This window comes from Lepidochelys kempii, chromosome 7, assembly GCF_965140285.1.
Source record: "Lepidochelys kempii isolate rLepKem1 chromosome 7, rLepKem1.hap1, whole genome shotgun sequence".
NCBI classification, from domain to species: domain Eukaryota; kingdom Metazoa; phylum Chordata; order Testudines; family Cheloniidae; genus Lepidochelys; species Lepidochelys kempii.
In genome coordinates this window covers 24,237,587-24,250,382 of record NC_136386.1, presented here as the reverse complement: position 1 = coordinate 24,250,382, position 12,796 = coordinate 24,237,587, and the positions used below count along the sequence as shown (strand labels likewise).

Sequence of the window (12,796 nt, the reverse complement as noted above, 5' to 3'; positions counted from 1 at the left end):
ATCTTAGGATGGATAAAGCCAACCACTGTATACTGGGTGTCATGGAGTCCCCGAGCGATGCTCTGAAACTGCTCTCCATGAAGCCAGTCAGGACTCTGGGGCAGTCGCCTTCCTGTGAGCAGCCTGTCTTCAGGACACAAAGCTCACACAGCTTCCACCTTCCTGGGTCTGACCTCCGAGCATTCAGCATCCTCTGCCCCTCGGTGTGCTTCCCACAGCGAGTCTGCTCAGCCGGGGCTCCTGGGGAAGCCAGAGGGTCCTGCACCCCAACTTCGCAGTCAGACGTGACTCTCAGCCAGCCAGTAAAACAGAGGTTTATTAGACGACAGGAACATGGTCTAAAACAGAGCTTGTAGGTGCAGAGATCAGGACCCCTCAGCTAGGTCCATTTTGGGGGGCAGTGAGCCAGACAACCACGTCTGCACTTCACTCCAGGTCCCAGCCAGCCCCAAACTGAAACTCCCTCCAGCCCTTCCTCCTCTGGGCTTTGTCCCTTTCCCGGGCCAGGAGGTCACCTGATTCCTTTGTTCTCCAACCCTTTAGCTCTCACCTTGCAGGGGGGAAGGGCCCAGGCCATCAGTTGCCAGGAAAGAGGGTGTCGGCCATTCTCTGTGTCCAGACCCCTGCACACACCTGCCCTCTAGGGCTCTGCAATGATCATACACCCTTACCCCACCACCTAGATACTTAAGAACTGCACAGGAGAAACTGAGGCACCCCCACACTATTCAGAGGAAACATTAAGAACAGTCCCACTTCGTCACATCTCTCCCCCCTTCGAGATCGAACTGAGCAGGGTCACTTTAGTCGGTGACCTGGGGAAGTTTGAAGCCACCAACGTTCCCATGGATGCCCCAGCATCTCTCCTATTCCTTGGTAGGAGTTACACCAGGCCCTTCCAGTTTCATGCCTTCCCTTAGGTCGGGGGTGGTCGATAGCACTCGCAGGCCACATGTGGGAAGGTTTATGCGGCCCGTGCCCTTTGGCCACCCCAAAACCCCAAGGGGTCAAACTGAGATTGGGTCTTCTCCCCAACAAGCTGGCCAAACACAGCCACTTGGTTTTCGGACTGTTTAACTTTCTTAACAGCTTTCACTTCATCTGAGACCTTCTCAGAGCTATCCACACTGGATCTTTCAACAGGAAAGTCAGTGGATCCATTCACAACAGAAAATTTCTGGCTGTTAGGAACTGAAACTTTCTTGATTAAATCACTTTCACACCCTTCAGTTGCAGTAAACTGCTTGCAAAGACTCCATGAGGATTCCTTTTCCTAGGGCTTTTCTATGCAACAATTCACCTCTCACAGAAATTCTGCTCTTACCCTCTTCACCTAGGGCTTGCTCTAGAGGAACACTTTCCTGAGCAACAACAGATGCTTTCTGGGTCTCCCTTACATCCAGAATTACCTCCGGCCCATCCGGCGGATTCCTACACAATCCCCTTTCAGGCAAACTTACAGACGTCCTAGATAAAAGGTCAGAAGCATTCTCCTTCCCTTTGCCACACACAAGTTCAGGAATCTTTTCCTTCTTGCTACAGGTTTCCAGACCCTCAGTAGGTAACACAATCTCATCACCTTCATGCTCTCCTTGTGCCCTGGCTAGGATCTCACCCTGATCAGACAGAGTTGCTACACCCTTTCCCAGCCACACACTAGCAAGAGGCAAAATACAAGCACCAGAATTGTCTGGTCTCTGGGATTTTACATAGACACTAACTGGATGCGACCTAGTTACAAGGCCATTCTCCTGAGCAGACACAAACTTAGGGCCATTCCCTTCCTGGGCTTTAGCTGAATCCAGAACAAACTCTGAGACAACTGCACTACCCTCAACCATCACAAGCTGAAAGGCCCCTTCTGTCTGCTCCACAGATAAAGAAGAGCCAGACACACTTTCTCCTTTCCCAGACACACAGCTTGGGATCTCATTCCCCTTGTCCCGGCACACAAGGCTGGTCACAGACAACTGCTTGGAGATCAGGGTAGCTCCCTCCATAGGCAAGTCAATACCCCTGACAAACACAGGCACGTTTCCTTCACTGTCACAATTCTCCATCCAGCTAACAGGTAAGGTCCAGAGACACTCATCCTCCACTCTCCTTGCCTTCCCACCCTGCTGACTAGACAAAGCCATCATCTCACAAGGCTGCCTAGGCTCATCCAAACTTTCCTTACCAAGCACCTTGCCGCTCCCAACAGATACCCTGCCCTGCCTGTGTCTCCCCCCACTCAACTGGGGTCTCAGCTCCCACCGTGCTCAGCGCTGCCCTTGCTGACCCAGTGGGGGTAGGCAGCGAGCTTTGCTGCTTTCCTCACTGCATCAGAGCCAGCGTGAGCCCCCTCTCCGTTGTGCAAGGGGGCGGGGAGCCCTAGGGGTCTGGTTACAGGCAGGCAGGTAGCCTGAGCCTAGCGGCTCCTCCCTGCTGCCAGCCAGGTCATCTGCATTTTCACTGACCATTTCCCTCTCCACCGATTGGTTCCCTGGATTCAAATTCAAACCCTTGGGAATTACAAGAACAAGGCCTGGATCCTGTCCCAAAGAGACACAGTCACCCCACAACAGGGTCTCGCAGCTGATGTCCTGGAGAACCCCAGCAACCAGCCAACCCGACCCCTCCTGTGTCTGCACAGGGATCTGGGCCATAGGCAGGGCGAGGGGCTTTGCCCCTGGGACCCTCACCCAGCTCACACAGCCCCTCAGCATCTGAGGCTGCACCACCCAGGGCCTGACAACAGTTCTCTCTGTCCCAGGATCTTGCCACCCCAGGAATGTCTTCCCATTGACCATCACCTTCCACTCCCCCTGGGGATCCGAGGGGCCTGACCCCAGGAAACTCCACACAGACATATAGGTTGGGATCAGGAGTGGGAGCCTGTCCACCACCCCACCCATCTGGCTGACGGGAGTCTATGGCCTTGGGACCCAGCACGGGAGCTAGACACCGGGGCTTTTCCGCAGGGTCCCCCTGGTTCAAATCTCCAGCCTGCTCAAAGGCAGTGAGGTGGGCATCCACATCCCCCCCCCGCCTCCTTAACCATGGGCAGCAATTTAGTCTTGAGGTTCCCTGCGGAACTGGCCCCCCAGGGTCTATCCCCACTCACCCCTGGGAGGTCCCCTATGCTTCTCCGCTCCACCACGGCCAGTTCATGCTGCTGCTGCAGCTCTTTCTCAGGCTTTTGTTGTCTCTCACAGTCCCCTTGCTCTCTTGAACTTAGCTCAAATCCCATGCATCTCAGATCCCCCAATGGGGAACCCGATCGTGAAGACCCTCATCTGGTCGGGGACAGGAGTCTTGGGGATGCCTGGCTACTACTCCAGCTGCTTGATTAACTCTGCTTTGGTGAGCTTTCCAATGCTCAACCCTCTCTTTCTGCACAGGGTTATAATGTCCTTCTTAAGGAGATGGTGACAGGCCATCACTCCGCTCTTCCCAAGTTGTTGTGGACTCACAGGCCTGTGTGCTCTCAGCTCCCCACGGTTTCCAGGGAGAACCCCTAGTGTGCCAGCCCTTCTCAAGGTCACCACCTCTTTGCCAGGTCGAGCTGCAGACTCCTCCGCCCCTGGGACCACTCGCTGCAATCCCCAGGGGAACCCTGTTACTGCAAAAGTCCTTCTCTCTGGTCACACACTCCCAGGAGTTAACCGCCTCCTGAAACTGTCTCTCTCTCTGAATCTTCAGCACGCCTGGTCCCCATCAATCCCCCTTCATTTTACTGCTCCCCAGTCACTTACTGCAGGAAGCGCCATCCACGGGGTGCAGTAGATCCCACCTCTGCCACCAGTTGTCACGGAGTCCCTGGGCGATGCTCTGAAACTGCTCCCCATGAAGCCAGTCAGGAAACTGGAGCAGTCGCCTTCCTGTGAGCAGCCTGTCTTCAGGACACACAGCTCACACAGCTTCCACCTTCCTGGGTCTGACCTCGGAGCATTCAGCTTCCTCTGCCCCTCAGTGCGCTTCCCACAGCGAGTCTGCTCAGGCGGGGCTCCTGGGGAAGCCAGAGGGTCCTGCACCCCAACTTCGCAGTCAGACGTGACTCTCAGCCAGCCAGTAAAACAGAGGTTTATTAGACGACAGGAACATGGTCTAAAACAGAGCTTGTAGGTGCAGAGATCAGGACCCCTCAGCTGGATCCATTTTGGGGGGCAGTGAGCCAGACAACCACGTCTGCACTTCACTCCAGGTCCCAGCCAGCCCCAAACTGAAACTCCCTCCAGCCCCTCCTCCTCTGGGCTTTGTCCCTTTCCTGGGCCAGGAGGTCACCTGATTCCTTTGTTCTCCAACCCTTTAGCTCTCACCTTGCAGGGGGGAAGGGCCCAGGCCATCAGTTGCCAGGAAAGAGGGTGTCGGCCATTCTCTGTGTCCAGACCCCTGCACACACCTGCCCTCTAGGGCTCTGCCATGATCATACACCCTTACCCCACCACCTAGATACTTAAGAACTGCACAGGGGAAACTGAGGCACCCCCACACTATTCAGAGGAAACATTAAGAACAGTCCCACTTCGTCACACTGGGCTAGGAAAGAAACCTCCCCCATGGGCAAGTTATTCCAGAAATGTCCACTCTGGCAGCTTTATACCTTCTGTTGACCTGCCCATGATCAGAGACTGGACTAGGTGGCTCACTGGACTGAATCAGGTTCTGCTTTTATGTTGTAACCTACGTTGTTCCAAACCTCCTTGCTGGGGTTGACAAGCCTCCTGTGGGGTGATGTGGGCCATGCAGCTACACCAACCCCTCTTTAACGTTCTCTGTCCCCATCTGGTTTTGGTAACAGAAAACTACCCTCAAGCTCTCAGAGGCATCTGACCCCAGCAGCAATGACTTTGGCTTTGTAAATATTGACATGGAGACCAATACGCAGGTATTTATCTATGTTGATCTTTAAAAACCCAAGCCCTCACTCAACCCATACCCACAGTGCCTGACATAGTTGAATGTCATGGTAAAATCTCAACCACAATGGTCTTCTCTACCATTAACACAAACCCTCCATTAGCAAGCAACAAAACCCTCCCAGCCCTCGGCCCTTCCTCCTCCCCAGACACCTGGGGAATAAGATATGTCACTAATCTAGGGCTTGGGCCACCTCCCACTCCACTCTGACATGTGCTGGGGTGATTGGTGTCAGTAGGGGTCAGGGCCTCCGTTTAATGTCTCATTTCAAAGCCTTGTTTCTCAACATTGGAAATAGATATTTTCCAGACCTCTTTCTTGCTGCCACCTACGCTGATACGGTGCAGTCAGTCAGTTGACGCTCGTCTGCTATTGGCTGAGGTGCTCCCTGAGGAATGCCATAATCTCATTTGATGCAGGGGGGGCGGGACTGTTTTCTTCCCCACAGGAGCTGGGGAGTCACTGCAATGGATCTGGCCCTGCAGTGGTTGACTCCAATGGAAGCGAGATAGAGTTGGAGCTCCAAGCCAGCAGCACCCAAAAAGCCTTCAATGAACCCACCCTGGAGTCTTTAGGTCTCAAAAAGCCCGAGCTGCACTCCCTCATACTGGACTTCACCCCCGTCAACTTTGTGGATACTGTCTGCATAAAGATCCTAAAGAACGTAAGGGGAAAGGCAGGGAAAATGTCCCAGGCACAACTGCCCTGGGGACTCTCCTACAGAGCTCTGCAAATTGGGAGCATTCAGACACCCAGTGCTGGGAAGTTGAGTGCCTCAGCGCTGTTCTTCTGCTACCAGCTAAGGTGAAATCTCACCAGACACTGGCTCCAACCTGTCCCCATCCCCTCCCTAATCCCATCACCCACCACCCCTACCTCTGAGCCATTGCTGTGTGTGACAGAGGAGCTGTTCTCTCAAACATACACACCCACTCCCTCATATTGGCATTTTAACATCTTCTGCATCACCTTGTTTGCCCAGGCCTGTCAACTGTAAATTGGGCAACAAGATGTAGAGTATGTTTCACATCCCTAACTTGTCTTCCAGGCAGCCTGCTAGCCCACAGGAGATTGGCTCCAGGTCAGTGGTATCAACGAGCAGCGGGCACAAAGGGGGCCAAGGGGACATCTGGGGCTGCTTTGGGGCAGCTGGCTAGTAACCTCATACCCCATCCAATTCTGCGTGTGTTGCTGCTGCTGGGCATGGGGCATGGCCCCCAGAGACAGGAGTCTGTGGAGGGGCTCGACTCATCTCTTTGTGCTTGTGTCCATTGCAGATATTCAGAGATTTCCGGGAGATAGAAGTGGATGTGTTTCTTGTTGGCTGCCATGGTAAGGAGGCCTCAAAGCTCGGGTGCAGCAAAACTGTAGACCCTCCATTTGATAGCAAGTCCTCCCTTCAGGAGGATGTATCTTGTTGCACTGAAATCCCCTTCTTCCTTCTGGTTTCACCTTCCCTTGCCTCCTCTCCTCTCCACATCATACCAGCCTCAGATGTTACCCAGATGGAAACTGCTCACAGAACTGGTTTCAAACCCAGTGTGACTAATAGTTCAGATCCCATGTTAGGGACCAAATTCAGACCTGCTGTAAATCCCTCTGAGGTGACTCGTGTTGACATCAGCTTCTGCCATAGCTGAATTTGAGCCGGCGTGTGTGCATGGGGAATCTTTCCCAAGCCCCATTCAGGAGATCAGCCAAAGCCCTTACATGTAGGCATAATTCCCAAGGTGCAATGCCAGAGTCCGTTTATACCCCAGAACAGAGACCACATCCAGGGGAGCATTCCTGTTTCCCTGAATTCCAGCTTGGATAATTTTGCCAGCACTTCCCAAAGCAAAGAATCCCCAAGGCAAACAGTAAAAAGCGAAGAAAAAGAGAGGTGGTTCTGTGTGTGGAGGGTGGGGGTCAAGGCTGGGCACCTCAGCCAGTCCTCATGCTTTCACTCTAGGATGTCCTGGTGTTATTGTGCCACCTTCTTTCCCCCTCAGCTTCTGTCATTGACCAGCTGGAAAAGGGCAACTTCTTCAGCCAAACCATCACCAAGCACCACCTCTTTGCCTCCGTGCACGATGCTATTACCTATGTCACCAGGGGGAAGGGACAGAACATGCCACAGCCGGTCACAGTAAGCACAGTCTTTCTGCTTCACTTAGGGAAAAACAGTCTCCTTGGTAGTCCACCAGGTTTACAGATGTGAAAGCAGCATTTGTTGCCAGTTGCTGGCCGGCATGCTTCTCTCCACCAGCCATGCCAGCGTGTGTGCCTCCTCTACCCATCCTTGCCTAGCCAATGTGCTCTCTCTCCACCACCACCACTATATCTGCTGTCCTTTTTCTTAATTGCTTCTCAGTTATGCAGACCTCTGAGCAGACTCCTTCATTAACACTACCCCATTCAGATGGCCTTCTGGGCTACTGCACATGCAGCCATGCAAGGAAATCAAGTGCATGTCCCGAAATCCTTGAGTCAGCAGGGACTAGGAGACCTGCCGAGAGAAAAAACCCAGCTCCTGCGGGAGAGAGAGACCCATTCTTTAGGCCAGTCAGAGCTGGGAACACATCACATTGGTCTCGGTCCCCTCCTGCTGGCTGATGAACAGAACAATGTTAATGAGCTGCACCCCACTTTCATCACAATGCAGAGCCTTCAGGTGGTGGTGGGGAAGCCACGGGAATGTGGAGTTATTCCAGGGAGTTGGGGAAACCAAACCAATCTCTTATTATTATTTGACTTTTTAGACTTATTCCAGCACTAAACTGTAGCCACCAGAAATAGCATCTACTGTCCCCAGGAGCTGAACAGGTGAGAGGGAGCCACCAAGGCATGTTTCCAGAGGACTCTTTGAGCTGGCTGATTTTTACAAGGGCAGGTGACATGGGATTCCCTGCCACTGGGAATCTAGCAGACACAAGATCTCCTACTGCTAAGGATCTGCTTTGGGCACTGGAGACCTGAGATCATCTGCCCTTGGGACCCCACTTAGCTACTGGACAAACTGGGAATCTATCTCAAAGATGAAATTTCCTTCTGCTGGGAATCTTCTCCAGACACAGGAGATCTGGGATCTCACGGGCTTATGAATCCACTTCACACACAAGATTTTCTGACCCTGTGAATCCCCTCAGACCCAGGAACCATCTCTGATTGTGTCTGTGTGCGTGTGCGGCTCTTTCCTTTGAGTGATGGTGTCCCTAGTCTCTGTTTGCCAGAAGCTGGGAATGAGTGACAGGATGGATCACTTGATGATTACCTGTTCTGTTCATTCCCTCTGAGGCACGTGGCATTGGCCACTGGCAGAAGACAGGATACTGGGCTAGATGGACCTTTGGTCTGACCCAGTGTGGCCATTCTTATGAAATATCACTGGAGAGAAGCTGCACTTGAGAGTTTTCCACTTGACTGTTTAATTAGATGATGCTTTTCAATAGAAATAGACAACAGTTCTATTGACAGTGCAAAACTTCCTGCAAAGAGCAATACTGAACCAGCCCGCAGTCTGGAGGCTAAGATTTTGTCCCCTCCCTGCATCCCATTTCCAACTTTGTGGGTAAAATAACCAAGAGCAAAATCCAACCTTGCCACATGGGGCAAGCTGTGACTATGCACAGATTTTATGATAGAGAGAGAACAGTAAAATCAGAGTATCACTCTCTGGCGTGCAATCCAGACCAGTAAGGGGCTGTCATCACCTGCCCTGCAACCTTGGGTGCCTCACAATGCTTTGCTGAAACTCCCAGTCTGGGCCCCTCACAAACAGCACGCAGGTCACAGCCTGAGTGTCTGTGTATAGCTGCAGCCTGCCAGCACGCTCCAGCCACACCCTGGCTTCCACCAGAATTGGTTACCACTTGCAGGGTGATTCCAACTCACTCCCAGTCCTGGATTTTCCCCAAAGAATGTGTGCTCGGCACCATACAGCCCTTTACTGGACAGTCCAGATATTTGTCTGTTGTCCCTGTACGAGGTAAACGTACAACAGTTGCTACTTTAACTGGAGTTACCAAACAGTTCAGTTTAAACACAATACTGGATTAGATTAGAATAAAGAATAAAACAAGTTTATTTAGTTACAAAGAGGGAGATTTTCAGTGAGTACAAGTTAAAGGTATTAAAGTCAGAAATGGTTACAACAGAAATAAAGATAAATCACTTTCTAGTAACTAAACTTAAACAAACTAGACTTGGTTTAAGGTAAATTCTTACCAAATGTTCCCAGCACCAGGGCTGACTAAATTTTCAAGTAGAGCCTTTCTCAGAGTTCAAAGGTTCCTTTATCTTCTCAGCTGAAAAAGCGAGTGAGAGAGAGTGAATGTATCTGGGGTGTTCCCCCCCCCCCTTTTATAGGCTGGTTGCCCTTTGAAATGCATTTTCCTGAGAGTTACCCCTAGATGAAATTCCTTCCAGCTATGAGGATGGAGCTGTGAAAGAGGTTCTGTGGTGTTGGTTAAAATGTAAATTGGTCTGTTACTGCCCCCCTTCACTGCCAAAGAATGGCCACTTGACCAGTGATTGCCAATCAACTTTAATGACCCCTGGCCGGGGTGGGTCTAGCAATTTTGCCGCCCCAAGCAGTCGCTGCCGAATTGCCGCCCAAAAGCTGCTGCTCCAGGAAAAGCGGCGGAGCTGCTGCCGAATTGCCACTGCGGGACATGGACTGCGGCCCCATTCTAATTGCCGCCCCAAGCACCTGCTTGGAAAGCTGGTGCCTGGAGCCGGCCCTGCCCCTGGCTAGAGGTGTCAGTTTGTCCTTTGCCTTTGAGAAACTGGTTTACCTGCTCCTCAAACTTGTCTGATAAACACATTTCAGTCATAACTTCAGCTTATATTCATAACTTTCCATATAATGTTACTACATACACTTCACCATGACATTATTGATCGAGTTATTAGTTTTCAAATGATACTTCACGAGGCATATTTTGTACAAAGATTATTACAGTTGTGTAGGGTGTGAATACAGGGGTTCATTCAGTGACATAGCGGTATTGCTTACTATTTATTATCAATACTGTACATTTTGTAGTGCTTTAGAAAATCATAGATGCCAGAAAAGGAAAAGACCTTTTAGATTATCCAGTCCATTAGCTGCCCAGGACAGGATTGTTCCTACAGAATATTTTCAAGTGTCCAAGCCCCACCACTTCCTTTGAAGAACTCTGCAGCTTAATGCATCTAGTAAATACAGGACCTGAAAAATGTGTTTAGTCAGTGAATAGACTATTAGACCTGTAAAGGAGTTGACAGAAAGCAGGAATTAGTTCTGATAATTAACTAGTATCTAGCCTGATTCATGTTCCACTTCTAAGACTTAATTTGAAAACATGATCTGACTTAAAGCCCATCACCTATGAATATTTCTCAATAAATTGTGTTGTTACACAAAGCAGCTATTTTTGTCATTTATTAATGTGACATTTGTCAGGGCTAGCCTCAAATCCATGTCAGTGCTGACCATTTCATCAGATTTCATCGTTATAGCCACTGTTAAATACTATGTCCTTTTGGCCTACCTTATTTATAATCATGGCCTTATTCTGCCAGGCTCTCTGAATACTTTTTGCAATTGCTTGACTTTGTTTTAAGAAGGCTAATGCTAGCTGGTGCCACGGCCACTCCGGCTTTGGAACAGCCACTAAGAAGCACAGAGAGCAACAGGGTATGAGTGACCAGATTAAATACAAAATTAATGTGCTCAAAAAACAGCTCAACCTGACCCAAACTGCTGGGGCTTGACTCACACCCTGCTTGGCTCCAACACTGTTTGGAAAGCTTGCCTCATTCTACTGCAGCTTTATACACGACTGAGTATTTTGTCAGCAGGAGATAAACTGATGGAGGTAATGCCTTGGGGCCTGACTCAGTGCTGACTGGTAGGAGGTGCGGGAGAGGGAGCAGCTGAGCTCTGAGCAGAACCGGGTTTACAATAGTGCCAAGCCCACACTGAGAAAGGGCCTATTATGGACCTGTCTAATCCATCCACATGGCTGGGTCTGGCACCTCGCCCAGGGAAGTCCAGGGCCCAGGCCTTGCTGTGTGAGTGGCTCCCAGCCAGCGGGTCCCGCTCACCTGTAGGGGGCTCGCCACCCAGCAGCTAGGCTTCACTATGCGGCTGAGCAGGGCTACTGGCCTCGGGGCCAGTGGGCACAGTCAGGCTGGGTGGGCTCTTGGGGATTGCATCCTAGGGGTCTGCCCCACTCCCCAGTGTGGCTCTAGCTCCGAACAGTCTCTGCTGCCTGCCATCTGTGTGGCCCTTCCCATCTCCCCAGGGCTGAGCCACCTGGGACCGGTGCAGAGGCTGAGCTGGTCTCAGCCAGTAGGGGAAGAGGTGGGAGTTCAGGTGGCTCAGGACTGAGCCCTGAGGGAGCCCAGCCCAGGCCGGACATGCTGCCACTCCGCCCTGACTGATCATTCCTCTCCCGAGAGGCCACAGTGATCCCTGATTTGCCCCAGGTGCACTGTCGGCTCAGCCCAGCGGACACAATCATCTCCCAGTGAGGCCAGTGAATGCAGCTGGGGGGCAGGGTGCAGGGGAGGGGACACTGGGCAATGGGGGGTCTTTATGGGGTGCTGTGCAGTTGTTGGGAGTCGGGGGCTTTGCATAAGTGCTGGGCATAAGGAGTTGGGGGGACTGGGTGGTGGAGGGGTGTGTGGTGCAGAAAAGGGCCAGGCAGGCCAGTGTGCATCTGGCAGCTGCTGGTTTGTAAACATTGCCCTTGCGCTGAACTGGGCAGAGCGCGTCCACCCTGGGCTGGGCCCCATCGTTCCTGGGCGGCCCTGTTATAGCAATAAAATAAAAACCAGCAGGATCTTATTAAAGGGAAAAAGGCAAAATACCACATTTATTGTGAATACAGAAAGAATCATAGTAAGCAGTTAGTTATAGCTATAACATTCCATTCAATCTCATATTTAGTCACACATTCATTCATACAAACACACACACACACACACAGGTTCTGCAAGGTTGTTATCATAGTTACCAGCCTTAGAGTTGCTCATGCTAAGCCACTGGCCAGGTGGCCTGGACATGAGGAGGGAGCAGGGCCTTGTCAGATGCTCATCCGATGCTCCTGGAAGTTGGTTTGCAGAATCAGACCCCAAAGTTCTCACTTTTTAGAGTCTATTTTTATAGGAATTTCTTCTTATGCCAGTCTATGGGAATTGCTTCATCATGCTGTTGCTGAATCAATCAGCAGATAGCACATTCCTGACAGCTCCGTGCTGCTAGATGTTATCTTGTTCTTTGGTTCTCCCATTCTTGAGGCTGTTGGGTGGATTCCAGTCTACCCTCCGGGGGTCCTCTGGTTATTTCCACTTGACGCCTTCTTCAGCCGATGGACACTGGATTCTTAGGCTGGCACCTCCCTGATCATTCAGTTATTATCCACACCAAGCATCCATCCACATACATCCTCTATCTCTATTTTAATCACAATGGTTAATACAACAAAAGGGCAGGGAGTCTCTGGGTGCTGTTTCTGTTGTTAGAGTATTGCTTTGAGTCTCTCTCTCTGTGAATTGCTTTGAGAACAGACTCTGTCTTAGAATGTACTAACACAATTAGCAGCTTGCAGGTTTCACACATAGAGGGAGAGAAACAGTACCAAAAACCAAGAGACCTCTTCATTAGTAATACCCTGGAATTTAAACTATGGGGAATCAAACTCATTTGTGATTTTAATACAGAACTTCTTTAATATGATCCAACAGCCCCTCGCTCTGGGACCAATGCCCCTGCCCCCTCGCACCATGCCCCTTTGCCCCCATAGAGGCCCACAAAAGGTTAATCCGGCCCTGGCTCTGGGTTGATGAGTTTCCTGCCTGCAGACTGGACCATGCAGAGCAAGGCCAGCAAGAAGCAGCAGGTGCTTCCCTCCTATGGCCTGTCACT

General features: G+C 51.1%; 1 protein-coding gene across 7 annotated transcripts in view; it reads left to right on the top strand.

Moving 5' to 3' along the window:
* SLC26A6 (solute carrier family 26 member 6) overlaps nt 1–10,284 on the top strand; it is a 29,413-nt gene extending 19,129 nt beyond the window's left edge. For 3 of the 7 annotated variants that reach the window (XM_073351422.2, XM_073351420.2, XM_073351421.2), the window contains exons 17-21: nt 4,784–4,870; nt 5,351–5,566; nt 6,180–6,234; nt 6,894–7,030; nt 7,644–10,284. In XM_073351422.2, the coding sequence (XP_073207523.1) occupies nt 4,784–4,870; nt 5,351–5,566; nt 6,180–6,234; nt 6,894–7,030; nt 7,644–7,667 (519 nt within the window). In that variant the 3' untranslated portion in view covers nt 7,668–10,284. The remainder of the gene's footprint in view (nt 1–4,783; nt 4,871–5,350; nt 5,567–6,179; nt 6,235–6,893; nt 7,031–7,643) is intronic. The other 4 variants (XM_073351427.2, XM_073351423.2, XM_073351424.2 and 1 more) reach the window with 3 other exon arrangements.
* The last annotated feature ends 2,512 nt before the right edge of the window (nt 10,285–12,796 follow it).